Raw genomic sequence first — 23,174 nt, 5'->3', positions numbered from 1 at the left:
GTTGCACAATGTACCATTGAAATGTGTCCAGGTCTGCAACTGAGGCTGCATAAGCGTCCCTGAACCAGAGTCACAGAGAGACGGCTCAGACTCCACAGCAGGAGCCCTAATTCCGTTTAGCAAAGCTAAAGTCATTTTAGGGTTGTTTTGTACAAAGAGCTTTCCTGATATATTCCGATATACCTATACATGCCAAACACACGTCCATTTTCGGTGTTGTTTTTACTCGTATTTTCTGTGTCGTATAAGGGGTCTGTTTTTAGTAGAAGCAGAAACGATATGGTGAGACGGGGCTGTACAAAGCCTCAGTTCAAACGACTCCCCCTAGTTTTTGAAACACACGAAAGGAGCAATTCCTCTCGGTCTAATCCTCGCAAACGTGTATTCCTTTGTTCTATCTAAGTGCATGTGTGTTTTCTCTCCTCTTCCTCGTCTGTGTTGCAGATTCATCCCAGGACCTAACAGAGAGCTCCCATTGCAGGGCTGCGTGCCAGGCTCTTACCTTCATCTACCCTTGCTCTACCCACCGAACGGACTAAAACTATTACATCCACGGCTACTGACTGGATTACCTGGGACCACAGAAAGGATATCAACCCAGATAAAACAGATTTGCTCGTGTGGTGCCAAGGATTTGAAACCAGACTAATCCCCTGTTTGATCAATGAGCCCCATGTTGGTGACTCTCCTCTTCCACACAGCTGTGGCCAGTTTCCGACCTACTCTCTCTCTGTTTCCCTCCGCCGTCTTCCCCTCAAAAACTGAAAAGGCTTAGCAGGGGTTATTTAGAAGTTGTTAATACATTATATGAAGACGTTCGCCCTGCCTGAAGGTAAACCGGTTTAGGAGACCTGAACATGGGATCCACAGAACTGAGGGCAAAATGAGGGAAATTACCGTTATACCCTTTTATTTTTGTGGCAGGCATTTGTATTTGACTCGCTACCCCAGCAGGACGGCCTTGCTGTGACAACACTGAGGAGGTTTGGTTAAAAAACACTGAATTTTCAGTGACAGAGACCACTAACAGCCTATAATGAGTTAATGAAGAATCTTTGAGAGGCATTAGGGTCCACATGGCCTCACCTTCATCCTTCATGATGGACATTTTGACTTTTATTCGTGGGCATGCCCGATGTAAATTCATGAGCACTTCTTTTCTTTGTATGTAAGATAATTTGTGTGTATATACATATATAAATACATCACATATAAGATGACAGATTCAAAAAGCTGAAAAATATATTTAAGACTCTATTAGGAGCTTGAGCCCCATGGTGGAATATTGATCGGCCACTGAATAGTACAGTTCATACTTATTCAGAGCCTGTTGTCCCAATACAGTAGGACGTTTGCAGTATATGCTTGCTTTGAAAAAAGCCACAACAGAGTCATAAATATAAGTATTGGTCACTTTCGTCATTCAGCAATGTCCTTGGTAAAGCCAGAACATGCTTGTAGTTTCTGTAAAGATGAGGAAAACACTGTATAGAACTGCCTCACAAACGAAAGCAGCACTAACAACAGCCCCTGAGCTTTCCACTAAGATACAGTAGGGACATAGAACAGCAGCAGAAAAACTCAGACCATAATCGGACAGTTAGTGTCTATTTCTGCTGTGGAATGTGGTCATGGGCGACTGCGTGACTGTGTTTGTCGTGTAGATCTCTCTCTCTCTCTCTCTCTCTCTCTCTCTCTCTCTCTCACACCAGAGAGAGATGATTTATTCAAAATGACAGTGAGAAAGTATTAGTCACAATGGAGAAACATACAGTTATCCCCCAGAAGATATAAGTAAATAAAAGGACAGCCTTATGGGAAATAAAAATGGTTTTCTATACTGATTTGCTGTCTCCCATTCACTTCACATGGAACTGATATTTTGAAAAATATTCGTCTTATGACAATTTGATATGTAATATGTGGGTGAAAGATCCTGTCAGAGTTTCATTTATAAGATGTGTTAACATTGTGAACAGAGTTTTTGCTTGAGTAAACAAGCAATCAACAGCAGCACAAGGCAAGTGTGAAAATGACTTACGGGGAGACACACACACACACACACACACACACACACCCACCCACACACCCACACCCACACACACACACACACACACACACACACCTATGATGCTTCATTTATACAATTCCCTTTGTGGCACAGAGGATTTATCACAACAGCACATTCAATTCATTCATGCAATTAGAATAAAGATTTTCAATATCGTGGCAGGCAAAATTCCAGATGATTTTCAATATCAACCTCCTCTCTCGGCTGATATGAGATTTGTTTCTTCTCCCAGTGGACGCACTAGTGTACATTCATCATTTAGGAGTTTGGCTAGTTTCATGGAGCCCGGCGCCTTGCTGAGCAGTCACAGAAGGTATGAAGAAGACAGACGCATCAATCTCCCAGCGGTCTTGCCAGAATCATGAAGGAATATGCAAAGGGAGAGAGAGCAAGAGCATGTTTTTTCCTCCTCAATGAGCCGTTCCCATCTTTGTTTTCTTATATCTAATAGGATTCACTCTGTGTGTGTTTGTGTGTGTGTGTGTGTGTGTGTGTGTGTGTGTGTGTGTGTGTGTGTGTGTGTGTGTGTGTGTGTGTGTGTGTGTGTGTGTGTGTGTGTGTGTGTGTGTGTGTGGATTTGTCTGTTTCACTATGCTTGTGTATTTTGAGAAAGGGTACACAGAGACAGGCAACATACTGTGAAGATTATCCTTAAATTCAGTGCTTGTGTAGAAAATCAAGGGATTTCTCCCTCCCTATTATGCAAGTTCTAAGTGGATTTTTGCTTAAAAAGGGGCTTTGGGATCAGAAATGTAAAAGGTGCTTTTTCTTTGTCTATTTTATGCACTCCTTAGCTTTATCCAGAGGCGATGGAGTCGTGCTGAGGAGGGAGATCCTGCTCCATTTTAGGCAGAGCAGAAAGGAGCAGAGCATGATAACAGGGGCTGGGTCCTCCTCCTTCTCCACGGGGCTGTGCAATCTCAAAAAGTGAGACATCCATCAAGTCCTGCCGCCCTCCCACAGAGACACAGAGACAGCCCTGTCCACATCACGCTGGATGGCTAATCAACACCTGACAGCAAGGACAACCTTTTTCATACAGCCAAGACGTGTACCGAAGATGTCAGACTGCATTGTTTATAAAAACTTGCATTAGTAACTTCCAAGGGTATCTCAAGTAAAATGCAAACTTCTGTCCTGCATGCAAGCTAAATGCTTGGTTGCTTTTAAGAGCATTTAGCAGGAGCCTCCACTCCTCTTTGACACTACTTCCTGTCTTTGCACTTTATGACCTTTCATATTCTTTAAATCATTTGTATAGCCTATAATTTGTAGAAAAGGGCACGTTCCTTACCTGTGGGAGCTTTGCGGTCTATAATTATAGTCATTATGGGCATGAGTCACTGTAAATGTCGCCTCTACAATTAACATCCATGGAGCTGGACAGCTAAGAGCATCTCAAAATCATCATGACACCCAAACTTGGTCTCAATGATAGCTGTTCAGGGACTGGCATCATTACCAGAGGCCCATTTGCCTCAAAAAGTAACAATATCTTATTTTAGAGTAGATTCTTGATTAATCATGTTAATCATTGGACATAAGAAATAGAAAAATTGCATGTCATTATACACAGTTACAGCTAAAAAGCTAACTGGCAAGACAAGACAATTATGATGATACAAAGCAGGCTACACCTTCTTTAAAGTCTGTAAACAGCAAACAATATGCAGTGAAACACACCAGTGCCCTGCTGCAACGCCATTGTTTTGTAACAAATGAACACACACACTGATGGCTTTACAATACATCCCTGTCATAGTCCCATGACACTGCGCCATGACTGCCAACCACCAATTCACTTGTCAGCAAAATGACTTGGCAGTCTATGATTGTCAGAAGCTGCCACAATGACAATGTATTTTTCTGCTGCTTTACCGTTTTCCTCACCTTATTTCCCCTCATGTTTCAACTAGGACACCAATGTCATCACAGACCAGCTTTCCTGTGAAAATTTCAAACCCTACACTACCTATTTTTCATAGCAGTGCCTCCACACACATGGACCAATGTCTACACGCAGGCTCTCAATTGCTTGCCACTTGTGATTGAATAACAGAGTTGGATTAAAAATAGAGAGGGATCAGGTAGAGAAAGGAGCTAACAATACATTGTTCTGAACATTAGGAGAGTGTACAAGGATGCTGTGTATATTTCACCCTCAATATATACCAATCACATATTACAGAAATGTATAAAAACACTTGCTTTCAATCAACTGAATTATAAATAAATAAAAAAAGACAGAAAAATAAATAAATAAATAAATAGAGGTCTAGTCCACAACCAATACTTGGTATGATCTGTAACACATTCCCTGTTTGCTTAGTTTTTATACATTTCAAAGATTTCTTATAAATACGTAACTCATTCATGAACACACAAAATAAAGGTCTCACCTTCAAAAATCTACATTTGTGGATAAACTGTTTAGCTAAAATAATCAAGGTGTTATACATCTGGTCCCTTTTTTGTCCTCCAAGTGAGGCGACAAAGTAGAGCGTGAAATTCCCTGTAAGGAGGGAATTGAACTAGTTCTGTTTTAACAAATCTTACTAAACATTTAATACTGCGCCAGTTACGTTAAATAGAATGGTCACATCATTAAACCGCCACCGTGCGGCATTAAATAGAAAGGTCATATGTGACATTTTGAGCGTCTTTGGAAATCAATCTATAATGTCGTTTAGTTATGAAGATGTGTTGCACACGGGATGTAGAAGCCTCTCTGGTCATCACAGATGGTGTGAGCAGTCCGCTGTTGTCAGGATGGGACCATCACACAACTTTATGAGGACACACAGCACACCTTGCAGGCTTAAAGAGCATAAAGAGAGCTTTCATATGCGACAACCAAGAAGTCCATATGTTTTTTTTTCTTCAACTATGCTGACTGACCAGAAATCCCAAAGCAATGTAATCAAATACAATAAAAAAAATATTTGTTACCTAGCATGCATGGCGTTACATCATAGTGTTTAATCATCAAGTTGTTGTAGTTGTTTTTTCTGGTCACTGGGTGTAAAGATGTATATATTAATATGGGTGTAGAGACACAGCAGGTTGAGAGTGTTCTTTTAAATTATGTTTAAAATATCAACTTGTGGGGCGCCTGGATAGCTCAGTTGGTAGAGCGGGCGACCAGATATAGAGGCTTACTCCTCGACGCAGTAGGTCCGGGTTTTACTCGGACCTGCGGCCCTTTGCTGCATGTCATTTTCCCCTCTCTCTCCCCTTTCATGTCTTCAGCTGTCCTGTCAATAAAGGCCTAAAAATGGCGAAAAAATAATCTTTAAAATAAATGTGTGTGTGTGTGTGTGTGTGTGTGTGTGTGTGTGTGTGTGTGTGTGTGTGTGTATATATATATATATATATATATATATATATATATATATATATATATATATATATATATATATATATACATATATACACATACATACATACACTTTTTTTAAAGATAATTTTTTTAGCCATTTATATATATATATATATATATATATATATATATACACACAACTTTTTTTTAAAGATAATTTTTTCGCCATTTATATAAATATTTATATATATTTATTTATTTATTTATTTATTTATTTATTTATTTATATATATAACATTTGTTATGTGCACAGGTATGATAATAACCAAGAACAGATTGTACTGGCATTTTGTTAGTGGAGGTCAAATGAAATGTCATGCTGTCACTCCAAGTTTGTACATGAATGGGAAGCCTGGCCTTCAGACTGCCAACCAGAGACAAAGCACTGTGCCGTCAGTCCAAACCTGCCCACACACTCAGTACGATGCAGTGAACTTATCTAAACTTTGGACGATGAAAAGGAAAACTAGAGCATTTGTCTTGCCTACACACTGACTGAAAAGTTTTGCCATTTCACTGTGTCCAATATCCCTCTTTTGCTCTGTTAAGTTACCTGTGCTTCTTAATTGATAGATTTTATTCTGAAATGTGAGTACATTTTTAACCAATACACCCTCATGTCGTATCATAATCTTTATGTTAGGACAGGTTTTGTTGCAGTTAGTTAGCGATAGTAGGGCTGTGTATTGGCAAGAATCTGGCGATACGATATGTATCACGATACATGGGTCACGATTCAATATATTTCGATACTGTGCGTAAGGCGATATATTGGGATTTTATTAAAGTATAATTTAAAAAAAACTAATATTTAAAAAAAAACATGATGTTCATAAAAGTCAAAGAAGTTTACTTTAGTTAAACAATTCAGTACACAGAAAATCAAACTGCCAGTTTGGGATTGTGATTTACATGTTCTTAGTGAGCTAATTTTTATATGCTAAAGTAGGCCAAAGTTCAGCCATAGCTACTTTTTAGCTTCTAGCAAAAAGTCAGGCACTGCTAGGCACTGTTAAGCAAGGACACTAGTGGTGTGCCTCAGCATAGCCATCTAGCGGTAGGGGGTTTAAACACAACATAAACGTGAACCAATGTCTTACATGAATATTTTTGAACGTAAAAAATAAGAAATTATAATAATTTTGTTTTATCAAAAAAAAAAAAAATCAATATTGCCTTTTTTTAAATCGACACAGTATTGCAAAATAAAATATTGCGATACTCAAGTGATTCGATTTTTTCTTACACCCCTAAGCGATAGGTTCATCTTTTATTTAATGTAACTGATGACTCCCACATGATTGCCAGTTTGAGTTGTCGAGACTTTTTCACCTATTTAAAAAAGAAAGAAATAACCAAACTGATGCCATATTAAACTGATGCAGTAGAGAGAAAAAACTAAAGCCCTCTCTGCAGAGTCTTTAGTCTGGGTTAATGGTAAAGGTGATTGTCTAATGGGTGCAGGACGGTAACTGTTTTCCCAATTCCACCCTCAGCCAATGAGCTGCTTCGTTCCCTGGTATGCAAATGAGAGGCACAAGGGCAAGCAGGGATTGTGAAGGACACAGTCTTTGGACCAGGAGGAGACAGAGCTGCTACCCTGGAGGGCCAAGCATGCCTCATTTAGATTCAACACTATCATTTCACTTAGGCAGGTGAAATCTAAGTGCCATGCTTGCACTTCATACAGTGCCAAGAACACAAGCAGACGTTTCCTTGCATAAGCTATAGAGACAAACTGTGTATGACCTGTAGTTGTTTTGCAAGTCTAGTCGAGGCTATCAAACCAGAGTTTAGTGTGAATTACCATAATGTCCTATCCAGGCCCTAAATGCAAATAATTCACAGCAGCCTACGCTGTTAAGCGAATCACCATAACCTAGCAACAAGCATACAGACACACAAGCACGCAAAAGGGCAAAACACCTTCCTCCATCTAAGTAGCCACTATAGCAAACCTTGCTGCTATAATGGAATGTTAACATGAGCATGGTGCAGAAATCAATTTAGATGTTATTCCCATGACAGTGCCTGGGTATGTCTGTCCAGGGTATTTCTATTTTGTATTACCTTCCCCACCTTGTTTTTCCCCAAGCTATCATCCCAAATAGAATGGTGTCTGTGTCTCAAGGCGATGGTCATTGATCCACATTGGAAGTGAGATACTACTGCCTGAGCCAGCCGCACAATGCATTTTATTCGTCAGGCCACATTGATGAGTGCAACTAGACAGACACACCATACAAAAAGTCCTGTTGTAGCACATGGCTTTGTTAAAACCAGCTGCTATACATCAAAATGTTGTCCTGAGGACTTCAAATTACCCATGTCATTAAATTATATTGCAGCAGATCCATATATATATTATATATATTATATATTATATATATATATATTTCTTCTTACTACATGTTTACAGGTATACAATGAACAAATTAGAATTCATGAATTCTACATAAACAAAAATGTAATAGGCTCGCATCTCATAAGCATGGTAATCTGCCAACAGTTTTGATGATTGCACTATATTTTGCTGTATGGTCATAGTGCTGAAATGCTACATGATGAAAGTAGAAAATTTGGCTAACACCAATTTAAAATGGCAATAATGTCGAAACAAATATAGTTCTAAGCACATCAATCAATCAAAACATCTACAATGCTAAACAAAGATGGGCCCTTTGTCCCTTGTGGATCTATTAGGGAGAAATAGTTGACAGCCCTCTGGGTAGATGCAGTCCACTGGGCATCTCATTATTATCCTATATAGTTTCATATTCCAAGTATACTTGTAATACTTTCACAGTCACAACTAGTTACACTCACACATACAATTGGAAAGAAAATTGGCGGCAATGGCAACTAGGTGACTTATTAAGCATTAGTATTTTTCTGTCATAACTTTTTTTATTAACTATTCTACCTTCCGTAGCAGACAGCTGATAGAAGACAAACGTGCCTGTGTATAGATAATACTTGTAAGTGACTTGAAGCTGTCATAATGCAAACTGACAAACTCAACAAAAGCACTGAAATATAAAAGGAGAGTTATTTTTAACACTGGTTAACTGTCCCTCCACTGATACACTTGACCAGTCTTGCGTTATGCCTGGAAACCGCTGTGGTTAATGTACAGTGTATGTACAGGGTTTTTCCTGCATAGAGGAATTTTTGGCGCCCCCCCCAAAGAGGTTTTAGCCAGCCCCAAAGGAAACCCACCAGCACCAAGATGACAAGAATTGAGAACAAAAATAGCAATTCAAATCCTCTCTATGTGTGTTTAAGAGCAATTTACCAAAAAGCCTATTGAACAAGCAGAACATACACTTGAATACTGTATATGAAGTAATCTCAGTTTTATCTTCAGAGTCAGGCTGTACCGGACTCTCCCGGTTTATTTAAATATTAACATTAATATAACCCTTAAAATTAATATTATATAACAATTTTAACCAATTTTGTTAATTGGGGTTTTATTTACTCAAGCATAATATACATTTCTGTTTATGAAATTGTCAGAAATAACAGGAAAATGCATAGATTTCTCTCAAATAAGGTAACACAGACCCATTGCATTTACTGGAAACATTAAAGAGCACAAACAATTAAAAATACCAGAAGTACACTTTCTGGTAGTTTTTGCTAGCTAGCTGTTACCATGTGTGATGTAGCTTGATTTGAATTGAAAAACGTAAAAAATAAATAAATAAAAAATAAAACAAAATATATATATATATATATACACGTTTTATAAATAAGTTGTTCACTTTAAACTCTAAGTTTGCACACAGCGTACTTTCCCCATTAGTTAAAGTGCAATCTAGCTAACTCACCACATAGCTCGTTTCACATTGTATGTATGAATTTGACATATTAATGGATTTATTTTTATGGCAAATTAGTTTATTATTATTATGTCTGCTTATGATATCATAAAAGCTTAGTTTCTATCTGCATAAGACATAGTAAATACAGCAGATAGCAGATAACCCCTATATTTTCATTTCAATCCCGTTATTTCCCATAAATTCCCATGGAAGGTTTCCAACTTGAAAAATCCCAGAATATTACAGCCCTAAATGTGTGTGATAAGACAAATGTTTTCCTGTCAAATATTTAATTTAATGGTCTCATTTTTCTACAGCCAATATCAATATTCATTTAGTGCTGAATCAAAGAAGAATGACGTAAGTGCTTGCTTTTTATGTTCAGTCTTGTGTTTAATTTTTAGTATAACAAAGCTTTAATGTGAAAGGTTCAACTGGAGTGAAACTGTGATCCCCAGATACAGTATGCTGCAGGCCGGTACGGGGATGTCCCCTGCCACTGCTCTCATTTCATATAACACTGGCAGTGCATTTTCCTGAACTGCTCAGAGCGAAACTATTTAAACTTGCACCCCAAATGAACAACTTAGTAAATGAATGCCTGGAGTGTGTCATCGATTAAACACCACAGTCCTTCTCCTATGATTCATAGGCAGGGTGTGTGCACTCAGCCACATAATCTCTCTTTTTCATTTCAGCACCTCCAGAATTGCCTTCTAAACACAAATAATGACAGTGGCAGCAAAGCTCTGCGAGCCTATCCACAAGCTCATATGAAATGTGTTGATCATTTGGCTGATTCATAATTTTTTTCTACCCGGAAGCACAGGTCTGTGTTGCAGCAGTCAGATATTTGTTTTACTGCATGCTAAAAAGCAATACAACATTAACCCTGGTACAAATGAGAGACAATGAAATTACACCCTTTAAGAATGCTGTGATACTTTTCAGAACCTATTGTGTAACTGTGTAGAGACACTGACACATAATAAAGTCTAAAGCAGTTCATTTTTGCCTTTTTTCAATATCCAGCAAGAAATTGTAGCATTAAAATCTAGCTCAACTAGACCTTAGAATATTTCAGCTGTTATTACGACAAATCATTCACTTCAATGTAGCTAAAGTCAAGGTTAAAGTAATCCATAATTCCATGTAATACTGACTCAAACTTCACAAGATGATATAATGCCTATTTTAACCATGGTGTGTAACACAGCATGTCATTTTCAAGCCTATCCCTGACTGTCTGTTGTGTGGCTGAACTGAACTGAAAACCTTCCACCTGAACCGACCCTCTCGTTATTACATTAATCATGCACCTATATTAAATGAAATCCAATTAAATACCCCTAGTTGCACAAATAATTTGTGTAGCCAGGTTGAAAGAGTTGGCAGTCAAAGGCGGCATAATTAGACAGGACGATTCTGAAACCTAATACAAGACGTAATTAAGGAAATTAATAAGGTGCCAGCCCCCTTTCAGTGGGTGCTCCGCCTGATGATTAATCACAGCCTGGGCTAATTTGATTTGTGACAAGGAAAGGGATGACTTGGTAAGTCAGTTAGGAGAGCCCAGTTCGACAGCATATGACATTAATAAAACATGAATAGTGGGCACTCAGAGAGGAACGAAAATCCACTTGCGTTCCACATGAAGCGATCAGATTAAAGAAGACTTTGGATAGATAGCCTCTTGACAAAGTCACTGACAGGGGAGTGACTGGAAGTTAATCACATAATGTTACATTATTGTTATCACTGAATAACTGGACTCAACATGTAATAATTGGACAAGCGTTGACTAAAACATTCTTTTATGGAGGTGAAGACTAGGCAAATCCAAACTGCATTGCAGACATAATGAGAATTTTTAGGAAGCTGAGAAACACTGTGACAGATCCAAGCAGCAAAAAAGTAAAAAAAAATAAGGACAGGGCATGAGTCACTGTGCCACCGGACAATTGGTGGTACAATTCCATTTTCATGGACACAAAGAGTATGCCCCATGGCTCAACAGGTAAAAAAATCTTAGGACATCCATAAGCATGGAGATTAAGGTTTATAAAAGAAAAGTATGCCCTGTCTATTGCTATGCTGTCATAGTAATATGACACGGTCCACCTCCTGCTTTCTCCAGGTGATGCTGAATGAAAAGCTGAGTGGAGGCAAGCAAATAGTGTGTATTTCATTTCTCTAGTGAATTCAAATAGATTTCTCCCATATTTGGGCAGGTACGTGGGAGGGGACGGTATATAAAATATTGTTTGTTATTGTGTTTACCCCTCCAGAGGGTAGACATAATAACAGGAACACCTGTATAACATGATGCATTCCTTCATATTACTGTAACTTCTATTGCTTTGAAGCATACAATGTTTGATTTTGAGCTTCAACCCCTCTGCCTTACAGATGTCAAATCAATATATTGCTACCACAAATAGAGGTGTTGGAAGTATTAAACACATTTTATGGTAATATATGAGGCCATAGTACAGTATGTGGTAGTGCTACTGTAAAGATGTTATGCATGTGCACACAGAAATGCAGGCAGGAGCAATTACATTCTATATTTTCCTCAGTTTGTTACAAGCAGGAGCCAACTTTTAACACTAGCTATTGTTAAATGCATCATTAAATGTATATGTCTGTCTGTCCGTTATGCCTGTGTGTCTGCTCTGTCTTTGTGTTCAAGGACTTTATTTAGGGCACCTGTGTGAATATGTGGGCAGGGTCTACAGTATATACGTGGCTTGTCACTCTGCCCACACTCTCTGACTCCCTGATGCAAGATCCAACTTTCTGTTTTTTCCCTTATTTTATCCTTTTTTTCACTTCCTAAATAAATATTGTATCACATTGCATCTAACCCTGTGTCATGCCCTACCTTGTGACGTTTTCAGACCCAGGCGGAAGGAATATTTGCATTGCGTTACTAGCGTGTAGAGCTGCTTCTAACAGTGTTGGGAGTAACGCGTTACAAAAGTAACGCAATTACAGTAAATTTCGGTAATATTATACTCGTTACAATCTCAGTAACGCGAGTTACAACGCATTTTAACGCAACGTTTAGTGGTGTTTTGATATTTTAAGAATTCCCCAACACCGCGAAACATTTCTTCACAGAAAAAAAAAAAATAAAAAGTCCGCAAGTGTTATTTCCTGTTGCTGTATTCGATGGTTTGAGATGGCTGCAGAGACAGATACATTTGCGACATGGACATTATTTTCAGGAGTTATTACGCTGAGTTGAAGCGAGCTGTCCGGTCACTGTTCCCGTGGTCAGAGCCAGAACCAGAGACGGTAGGGACAACATCAGGTGACGGTACGTCAGCGCGGACAGCAGTGTGTCCGAGCTGCTGACAGATAGAAACATGTCCGGAATTAACGTTTAGGCTTGCTACACGTAATATCATTGCATTTTATCAGCGGTGGAAAGTAACTATGCCTGTAGTGGAATGCCTTCGAATGACGACCCAAAACGCTTGTCTTTTACTGTTCAATATGTTGCAGTTTTACAAACATGAAAGTGAGCAACTTAAGCTTGACGGACACGTTTTGCATCTAGGGTCTCACGTTCAGTAAGCTAGCAAGAGTACACAACAGACAACTTCTGTGTAGACTACTTCAAAATAAAAGCACTTCCTGTGACTGTTCGCAGTAAAACTATATTACTGTTAAACAAACAAGGTTGTGTACCTTTTCACATATCAGCTGTAAATCAAGTACTGTAAATAATGTAAATAGTGAGTTTTAATCACCCTAAAATTGACCATTTGCTTTAGACTGTTTTAAACTAAACACGAATTTCTTATTCAAGTGCTTTAAACGAACATTTACAACAATGCCGTACTTCAATACAACCGTAAGGTATTTTTAATCAAGTATTTTCATTTTCTCCTACTTGCCTATTGTACGTTTTACTTATCTATTTTTATAGCTTTAGTTACATTGCATATTCATATTAATTATACAAAATATGATGAATGGATGAGTGGATAAAGGTGAGACTTTATTGATCCGGTGGTGAAATTCACAAGCTATCTGCCAAGTCAAACTTCGGCTGTCATTTTGATGAAAGTAACTCAAAAGTAATGCAAAAGTAGTGTAACGCATTACAATTCAGAGACAGTAATATTATAATATAACTAATTACTATCAAATGACAGTAACTAGTAATCTATAATGTATTACATTTTGGAAGTAACTTGCCCAACACTGGCTACTAACAATTATTTTCCATGACAATTAATCTGTCAATTCTTTTCTCCATTTATCGATTTGTTGTTTGGTCTATAAAATGACAGAAAATGTTTTTCAGGGATTTCCAAAGCCCAATGTGACGTCCTCAGATGTCTTGTTTTGTCCACAACTCAAAGATACTCTGTTTACTGTCATAGAGGAGTGAAGAATACCAAGAAATATTCACTTTTAAGAAGCTGGAATCAGAGAATTAAAAAGAAAATTATTCCAAAAATTACCGATAAATCGTTTGTCAAAATAGTTGGTGATTAATTTAATAGTTGACAACTATTCAATTAATAGTTGCAGCTCCACTCGCGTGAGTTTGGTCGTGGGATCATATTGGGTTTATTTGTGTTTACGCGTGTTAATTGGCTACTGACGTTACTTGCGCAATTGTAGAGCTGTAGGCACCAACGTCTATTTCTTTGCCACTATTGCTACTCTGTTGGCGTTTCCTGGTGCGAGTTTGCTCTATTCGCATCTTTGCATTTACTGTGTATGTAAATGCGCCAAATTCACGTGAAAAAGCCTAGGTGTGAACACGCCTTTACGGTGCGGCTTCGAGCAAGTTGTAATAATGTCATATACATGCAATAACATACAGCCATGCACAAACACAAGACAATTATCCATTTGCAGACATCTGCATATATACACTTGGGCTGTCAACAAATATTATAAAATTCGAACTGTAAAAAAATAAAAAAAAAAAACGACATTGGAATATGAAAATAAATATTCAATTGTGAAAAGGCGGTCTGCCCTGTGCTTTCTCGTGTGGGCCTCATAGACATATATAAAATGGACCAACAGAACCTGTTGCTCTGGACGGAGACCAGTGAAGGATATTAGAAGCACTTTTCCAGTGATGACTGAGTTTTACTGCGCAGCCTCCAACTGAGCTTGAAGACACAGATGTGACATGAGCAACCTGTCTGAAAGTTATAAGTCTTCTGGTAGCTGTGCCAAGAGAAATTTCAGTCATTCCGAATCTTGCAGAGACAGAGAGCGTAGGTATATGTAAGGAGATAACATGGGCACAGGCTCATTATTGATCACTAACATGCTAGTTAACATTAGTAATTAAACTAAAACAGCTAATGTGAGTCGAAACTGCCTGCGAGCTTCTCCTGTACTGTATGGTAATTTCTCCACTGTGTGACAGTAAGTCGCGTGGTTATGACACAATCGTTATTGTATTGCCTATTTTTATAAAAACGCCTGTTACGGAGCCATAACGTGAGGTACAAGGTAATGGAGCCTTTTATACAATGTCGTGTTTAAACAATGGACAAATAGAGTCTTTAAACGCTTCAGATGTAAAGTTATTCGCTGTCAAAGTGGTGCCAAAATGAATGGCAGGTGATGGCTTGGTAGCATCAAAATGGCACCATAGGAGCTACGCGTTCTGGGGAGAGGCTTACCCCCGTGGTGGGCCTGTGACGCAGCTGTGTGTCTGCGGTGAAATCTGCGTCATGTCCTGTCTCCTGCATGCTCTAGAGAGAGAGAGGGAGAGAGGTTTTACTGTATAGGACATTATTCTATTTGTTTATTTTGTATGTAGATACAGATAGTTATGTCTTTCGTTGTATTGGTTTGCACTCTTATGGACATAATGCGTGTGCTTTTTCTAGAAGGAATATTCAAATGTCATTTATGGCCAATTTTGACAGCCCTAGTACACACATAGAGAGACACACTTATAAACAGCAAACACATGATTACACTCGCTCCCAGGAGCCAGAGTATTCCCATTGTGTCCAAACCACTATTCCCCCCTCTGTTTAATCTCCCAGGTGGGTAGCCTTGACGGGTTCATGGCCTGACCCAGGAGTGTGCACGTGGGGAAACCAACCCTCTGAGGACTGCAGTGAGACCAGCCGTAGAATGAGAAATAGTCAACAGCCATTAGAACCAAGTCCCTGTAGACTCTGGTGACTTGGGGAGTTTGTCATACACGCCACTGCAGTGATCACAGTGCAGATGCTGCTAATTAACATGTCATAAGCGGAGAGCATTATGCACAGCAATTCCAGCTCTTTATCCATTTCATATATAGAATGTCATGCATGTGCTAAGACATGCCTACAGTGATTTGCAATTGCATGTTCATGGGTATTTATAGAAGGGACATTTATCAAGGTTGAATAAAAGCCTTCTGTGATCAATAGAGAGAGTGTGTTCATTATTAGAAATGGAACTCTTTCATAACATAACTGAAAATATAAGAAATGATTTGAATGAAAATGACAAAACAGTGTAACTGGCCACTGTAAGAAAATAAATGGCATTTTCCTTAAAGGTGAAATATGTTATACTGACAGCTAATGTTTAAAATAGTTACTGAAGTGTAAATTCAAAATACTGGAGAGCGTTTTTCTCCCCTCGGCCACTCCTCCCCAGATTCAAAGTTCACGTTGGTTGCCAGGCTGAGAACAATGTTGCTGGACGCTTGTCTCACATAGCCAGACATTACTTAACAGCACAGCGGAGTAGCGCATTGTTAGAGGCTGGCTATATTGACAGTCATAAAAGCCTGTGCTCACGCAGAGCTCTGTACGTTACCCTACTGACAGACACACTTTTTCGGCTTAGAATTACTGTAGGAACCGCTTAAAACACCACAACCTTGTCGTCCTCTCCACCCAACTGACAGACCGTCGGAAATTTCAAAGGAGAACATACTGGCATTAGCATTGTTGTCAGAAAAGATAATATTTCAACTAAGCGTGTTTCCTTAATGTCTGATGACGCATTGGGGTCATTTTTGGATTTATTACAGTAAATATCTTACATATTGGACCTTTAAATGCATTTAAGTGCACAGATTCATGTCAGGTTATCACTGAAAAAGTCAAGATACAGAAATAAACAAAACATGGACATACAGTATATATATTGCTTAAAATAAAATCCAATTCCTTTGTGTTAATAACATAGAATCTAAAAGAGATTTACTATAGTTAAATAAACATTTAGGCCCTACATGTAAGAAATAGAGACAGGGTAACATCAGTCTTTCTTAACCTGCACAAAAATTCAAAAAACAAAAGAATCTATCAATTTATTTAAAAACTGATTCTTATGTTTGTAGTATATTATAATTATAGTAAGTAGAGTGGGGAGAACAAGTATTTGATACACTGCCGATTTTGCAGGTTTTCCTACTTACAAAGCATGTAGAGGTCTGTAATTTTTATCATATGTACACTTCAACTGTGAGTGATGGAATCTAAAACAAAAATCTAGAAAATCACATTGTCTGATTTTTAAATAATTAATTTGCATTTGATTGCATGACATAAGTATTTGATCACCTACCAACCAGTAAGAATTCCGGCTCTCACAGACCTGTTAGTTTTTCTTTAAGAAGCCCTCTTGTTCTCCACTCATTAACTGTATTAACTGCACCTGTTTGAACTCATTACCTGTATAAAAGACACCTGTACACACACTCAAACAGACTCCAACCTCTCCACAATGGCCAAGACCAGAGATCTGTGTAAGGACATCAGGGATAAAATTGTAGACCTGCACAAGGCTGGGATGGGCTACAAGACAATAGGCAAGCAGCTTGGTGAGAAGGCAACAACTGTTGGCGCAATTATTAGAAAATGGAAGAAGTTCAAGATGACGGTCAATCTCCCTCGGTCTGGGGCTCCATGCAAGATCTCACCTCGTGGGGCATCAATGATCATGAGGAAGGTGAGGGATCAGCCCAGAACTACACTGATGAGACAAAAATAGAGCTTTTTGGTCTAAACTCCACTCGCCGTGTTTGGAGGAAGAAGAAGGATGATTACAACCCCAAGAACACCATCCCAACCGTGAAGCATGGAGGTGGAAACATCATTCTTTGGGGATGCTTTTCTGCAAAGGGGACAGTACTGCACCGTATTGAGGGGAGGATGGATCGGCAAAATCGGCAGTGTATCAAATAACTTGTTCTCTCCACTGTATATTATAATTCCCCTTAGTAATAGGACCATTTTAATTACCTGGTTAATTGTAAAATAAGGGAACACGACTTTGCAATAGATACACTGTGCAAACACACTAGATGAGTTTTAAATACAGTATCTGCAATTTATGATGCCTTGTAGTCACTTGTAAAGCTATGTCTACAAGTGTCTTTGCAAATTTTAGTAGGTAAGCTGCTAAGGAAAATGTTAGCGGAAGCATGAATGTTGTGGCCTTACAAAGCCAGACAACATCTTGTGAGTTCAGTTTGCCCTTCAAGATTTGAATCTGGAAAACATCCAAAGGGTTGATTTAGCCTATTTCACCCAAAGACATGTAGGAATGGTTTGTGTTGATGTCTGTGTGAAAGCGGAAAGTATCATTCACCTGTTGTACAACCCATTTTAAATTATCTGTCTTGAGCTAATTTACCTAGAGGAAAAACTGTGGGCTGGTTTTGACAGGCTAGAAATGATGGCAAGAACTGTAAAAAACATAAGGGTCAGGTTATAAAATGATGGACACAATTAACTGTATCGGCCAGACATGATGATACATACTGTAAGTCTGTACACATATTTCCCCCAAGAAACGGATGAAGCTGGAGGTGAAACCGCTCTAGCTGTCAGAAATACAGCCATGTAGAATGTGAGTAGGTGTAAATAGCATTCAGGCTATCTGGCCGAGTTGTGTCGCGCCCTGTCAGCTGTAATACAGATGTGAATGCGCCGCTGAAAGCCAGCAGCTACCTGGCCACGGTTGCTCATGAGGGCAATATTTACTTTAGTTTGATGGAGATCTCCAGCATCAGTCAAGCATAGTCATAGCTCTAACATTTACCCTGAGCAAACGGCGAGATATGTCACATGAATGAAAGTCAATATACCTGTCTGATAGACAGACGGACGGGCAGACACACAGTCCGACCTAGCCATGACTCAGTCTGCTGCCTCCAACTGATTCCTGCAGTGATGAACAAGATGTGCTGGCAGGAACTCAAAGGTCAATATAAGTAATGACTTCTACTCATTTCAGTGCAGTAAAAAGCACCGGTGCTTCAAATAAGGATGTGAGGAAGTGAAAATAAACTAAACTTTATGCTACATCTGCTTCACCCCAAACTCCATGGGCAGGAGAGAAGCCTAATGATTACAGGGAGACATAATTCAAAAAGACCCCTTTGACAGTAAGCGTCTTCCCTGCTGCTGTGTTTCTACTTTCGCTGACTGTCTGCAGTCTGTTAGTGGTACAGGGCTGAATGCATCTGTCTGTGCTATCTATCCGCCCCCCTCACAATGTAACGGACGTTCATTAATACAAAAAAAGTTACGCATTAAAGCTTTAAATATGCTGGTTTACTTTAGACATTGATGCGTTTCCCCCTTGAATGTTCAAAACTACACCAACATTAGTGATCACAAACAAACATGACATGTTTTTCAAATGAAACCTCAAACTGCCTCAAGGATTCTTCATTTTCTTCATCTTACATCATACATAGCAACATATCCCCCCAACCCACTGGAGGTTTACCCAAGGACAATCATTCACATGTTGACATCTGTCAAGGCAGCTGAGAAAAGGGCAGACAGTCTGATCTTGTGGGCTTTTTGTGCATTTACATTGCTGCGGACTACACCATTTCACACAAGCAAAGGTGTGTAAAGGTAATAATGAGGAGATTGTTTATGACTTTCCCTGTGGACATCTTATGCTATTACACTATCTAATGAGCAGTTATAGTTCCCTTGATCATGGTCCAGGGTTTCCTGTGCATTATCTGCCAAGTATACAAAAATCAATTAAAAAGGACCCTCCTCCCATTGGTTTACCAGCAAGTCAGAAACTACATAGTGGAATGGTAGGATTCATGAAGAAATGGTAAAGTTGATAAGATAATTAGTGGTATCTATTTTGGGATTCATTTTTCCACTTCATTTAGAGACATCCTGTCATGCTGTTATGTGGTCTTTAAAATCTTGTCTGGAATAGCTGGTTAATTCGATTGTGATCACTGTGGGGCATCTGTAAAAATTTACAGGATCCTGGCTTTAACTCCACTAATTAATGTAAATGTGTTTTTTATTTTTTTTTCAGCGTTATTGGGCAAAGAAATGTTATGATAACTTTTCAGCATATTGTAATTCAAGTGATCAGAGAGAAAACTAGACTTCTGCATCTGCTCTTGGCTCTGTTTTAGGCTTAAGAAAATCTAGTCCGTGATGGGAGCCAATCACTAGTCTATATCGATGACGTTTCACTTCCGGGATTGTTCAGGTGCCGCCGGAAATTCCACCGGATGTCCGTCATTTCGGCCAGATGTTCTGCTTTCTTTGTGTTTGCATTTTAAACTGCGGTCGATTTATGAGGACAATGGTTAGATTTAGATTTAGCTTTAGATCTAGATCTCTGCAGGGTAAATCTGGACAGCTAGCTAGACTATCTGTCCAATCTGAGTTTTCTGTTGCACGACTAAAACAACCTTTGAACGTACACATGTTCCACCAAAACAAGTTCCTTCCTGAGGCTATTTTGCCTCATTTTGCAGAGGCATCGTTGCTCTGTCCAGCGCTTAGCACCGCCCAAGACAATTGTGATTGGTTTAAAGAATGGCAACAAACCAGAGCATGTTTTTCTGCCATCCGGGAATGCTGTGTGGACTAGCCAGACCTTCCACCCCAGCGTTGTGGAGGAAGGTCTGGCAATGCGAGACTAGCCAACCACAGAGAGAGAGAGAGAGAGAGAGAGAGAGAGAGAGAGAGAGAGAGAGAGAGAATTCCTATTGGCTGTTCTCTGCATGCATATGCCCGTACGAAAGAGAGGGAGAGCTGCAGGAAGAGGTCTCACTCTACATTTGCTTTTTACCTACTGAAGCTTCAACAATAAACTAGGAAAAATGCTGTAACTACAGAGATGGAAAGAGTACTATATTGTTATTATATATGATGCTACTGTTAAAATTAAAGAACACCTTTAGCCAGGCTACAAAATAAATGTATACGTAAATGTCAATATACGTATAAACTAGTGGAACAACATCAGAGGGGCCAGATGTATAAACAAAGCATATGCACAAAAAAATAAATAAAATGCGTACGCCTTTTCCCACACATAAAGGTTTTTATAAAGGAAGAATGTGGGGTGAGAATGTGCCCACCTAAATATACAGTTGAGAGACATGTAACATTGTTTCTTGGTTGTTTGCTAATTTCACTGATTGCGAATAATTATTATTTTGTAGTCTACACACCATTCTTTTAAAGGTCCAGTGTGTAACGTGTTCAGTTGTTCATTATCAAAATCTGTGTTGCCCACAAACTTGTCCTTTTTCATGACTATTTACCACCACCATAAATTCCAAGTATTCCTTTTGGCTTGAAATTTTACATTTGCATTGGCATGAACTGGGGTAGACGCTCCATAATCATGCACCATCCTGAAATACGTTAGCCGGTAAGGGACATACAGGACATACTGCTCCGCCTTTTGCGTTTTTGCGGTCACATGATAAACTCACAGGTGCTGCTAATGGCTATCGTACCTTCCCGGCCCGGCAAGTTTGAAGAAGGAAACATGGAGGACCACACGTATTCAAAATCCAAATTTCAGGAACAGGAGTCAGAAAAAGAAACAGCATTTTAAAAAGAGCAAGAGACTGGCATTTTGAAGCGTGAAGGCTACCTTAGCTGTAGTACGTACTTTGAACTGTGTAGTGCGAAGAGAGTTGATTGCGATATATGATCTCAACGCTAGATAGGAGAAATTCCTACACATTGGACCTTTAAAATGCCATGTAAATAGACATTTATAAAAATAACCTTCAATTGTTCATGAGTTATGAAGTTCATCACTTTTTATTGACATTTGAGCCATCATCCCCATGGTAATTAATAACATTATTATCATATCATTTAATTGTATCCTGCATTGTGAAGCACTTTGTTTCAATGAGCGGTATGAAATTAATCATTATCATCCTTCTGACATTTAATAATAATAAATGATGAATGAGATTTTACTGCAGAAACATTCCATGGATTAGTGGTATGGACGCTACAAATAGCCACAGCTGCAGGTAATGATAACTATGTACACCGAATGGTGAATCTATACACCGTTGTATGCATCAGGGGCCTGATGTCCAAACCAACAAAACATTCCATTTAGGCCTAGACACTTTGCAGCCTGTGTGTACAGCTGATTATCAATTATAAATAAACAACAGTCTTGCTCACTGTAGCTTCACTAGAATTAACCAGAAAAGTCACAGACCTTAGGCAATTAAACAGAAATAAAAATGGTACCCTGCGGCGCTTCTTATTTCTCATAGAATTGACAACAGAATAAAACATCACCAAAGCAGACACCAGGGAGGTGTATATAAACAACATAAACTCCACAGCCCATAAAAGCAAAGCAAAAGGAGAAAGTACACAGTTTTACACATCATGTAGCGTGCACACGCAACGCGTGGTTGTTCCACTCATTTTAACAATGTGTTGTTGTTGCACTCACTCTGTCTAAACGGCATTCGGAGTATTGCGAAGTCCTCCTTTCTGCTGTTGATTCTCAAAGCATAATATAACCAGTCCACTCTGTCTCTCTGTCCCATTGTGCTCCTCGGATCGTTCAAACATGTTGAGCTGAAGAAAGCTCTGCAGCCACAAACAGCAGAACGGCCTCACACCTCACTGAAGGTAAATTTTCCTCTGTGAACGCACAAGTCACCGTTGGAGGATCCACCACAGCATGTTAGCGTGTATCATGTTAGCTAGACACAGCGTGCACCTGTTCACGTAACATCGTGGGTGTGATTGATTTGCATAATTTAGCTGCTGGCCGGGTGGTGCATTAAATGAGTGATTAAGGCAGCTGCAGCCTTTTTTAACTATAGGCTAATGCTAACCATACCACATACGGATCCTTAATTTAATTGCATCGTTGTGCATTTGTTGTACTGTTCACTCTGCTAGCCCGGCCGCTGGTTGCACCCCCTCAGCCACGCTGAACTTGTATCTCTTCCGGTGATCAGCTGAGTGCAGACGGTGCTCTGACCTCCTGCGGTTCCTGCCCACATGCAGGTGCTGATATATGGTATTGAAATACAAGGCTATATATTTTTAAGTAGGCCTAATGTTCAATTAAGAACTAAGAATTAAGAACCCCACCACCTACCAATTCAAAATAAAGGAGCAGAACACGCTCACTCCCAAACAAATTTGATAGTTTGGTTAACACCCATACCGGTGCTAAGACTAGAAATGTTCATGTACTTGTCTGGCCAATCAGAACAAACCCACCAAACCCCCAGCGAGTACCAGCTGTGTAAACATCTGTCACACCTACAGCTGAAAAAGTAACACAATAGCTAAGATGACTTAAAGGATGACCTTGTCTCCTGCCCAAGTCTTCCATGACATCCACTTGGGACCCGGCGTTGGCGTTGAGGCGACTCCAGGGTATTGCACTGATGAACACTTCCCTCAGTTCAACAGGGACCTCCCTGACAAGGTTTTACGATGGGTGTGTGCGATCATTGACGTACATGGAGCTCTCGTTCCAGACGTTGCCATCCCCACCGTCCCCATTGCGGCCCTGTCTATCATCAGAGGACAGAATTGTGAAGGTAGGGCAGTCACGCTTCCTTCAAAGCTCTGTATTGCGATATACTTTTAAGTTTAAGTTTTTGCCCTGT

The 23,174-nt window shown here is 39.3% G+C and overlaps 1 protein-coding gene and 1 long non-coding RNA gene across 5 annotated transcripts in view; one reads left to right on the top strand and one right to left on the bottom strand.

Moving 5' to 3' along the window:
• The window catches only part of LOC120558079 (chemokine-like protein TAFA-1), a 127,229-nt gene extending 125,385 nt beyond the window's left edge, over positions 1-1,844 (top strand). For 2 of the 4 annotated variants that reach the window (XR_005639053.1, XM_039798931.1), the window contains one exon: positions 445-1,844. Coding sequence is in view for 1 of the 4 variants with exons in the window: in XM_039798931.1 (XP_039654865.1) it covers positions 445-462 (18 nt within the window). In the remaining 3 variants the exon portion in view is untranslated. The remainder of the gene's footprint in view (positions 1-444) is intronic. The other 2 variants (XR_005639051.1, XR_005639052.1) reach the window with 1 other exon arrangement.
• Positions 1-22,510, bottom strand: part of LOC120558080 — a 54,266-nt gene extending 31,756 nt beyond the window's left edge. The window contains exon 1 of the long non-coding RNA XR_005639054.1: positions 21,995-22,510. This is a non-coding gene — a long non-coding RNA (uncharacterized LOC120558080). The remainder of the gene's footprint in view (positions 1-21,994) is intronic.
• Positions 22,511-23,174: the final 664 nt, after the last annotated feature.

The sequence above is a fragment of the Perca fluviatilis genome, chromosome 4, assembly GCF_010015445.1.
Source record: "Perca fluviatilis chromosome 4, GENO_Pfluv_1.0, whole genome shotgun sequence".
Lineage (NCBI taxonomy): Eukaryota > Metazoa > Chordata > Actinopteri > Perciformes > Percidae > Perca > Perca fluviatilis.
This window is presented reverse-complemented; position numbering and strand designations above follow the sequence as displayed.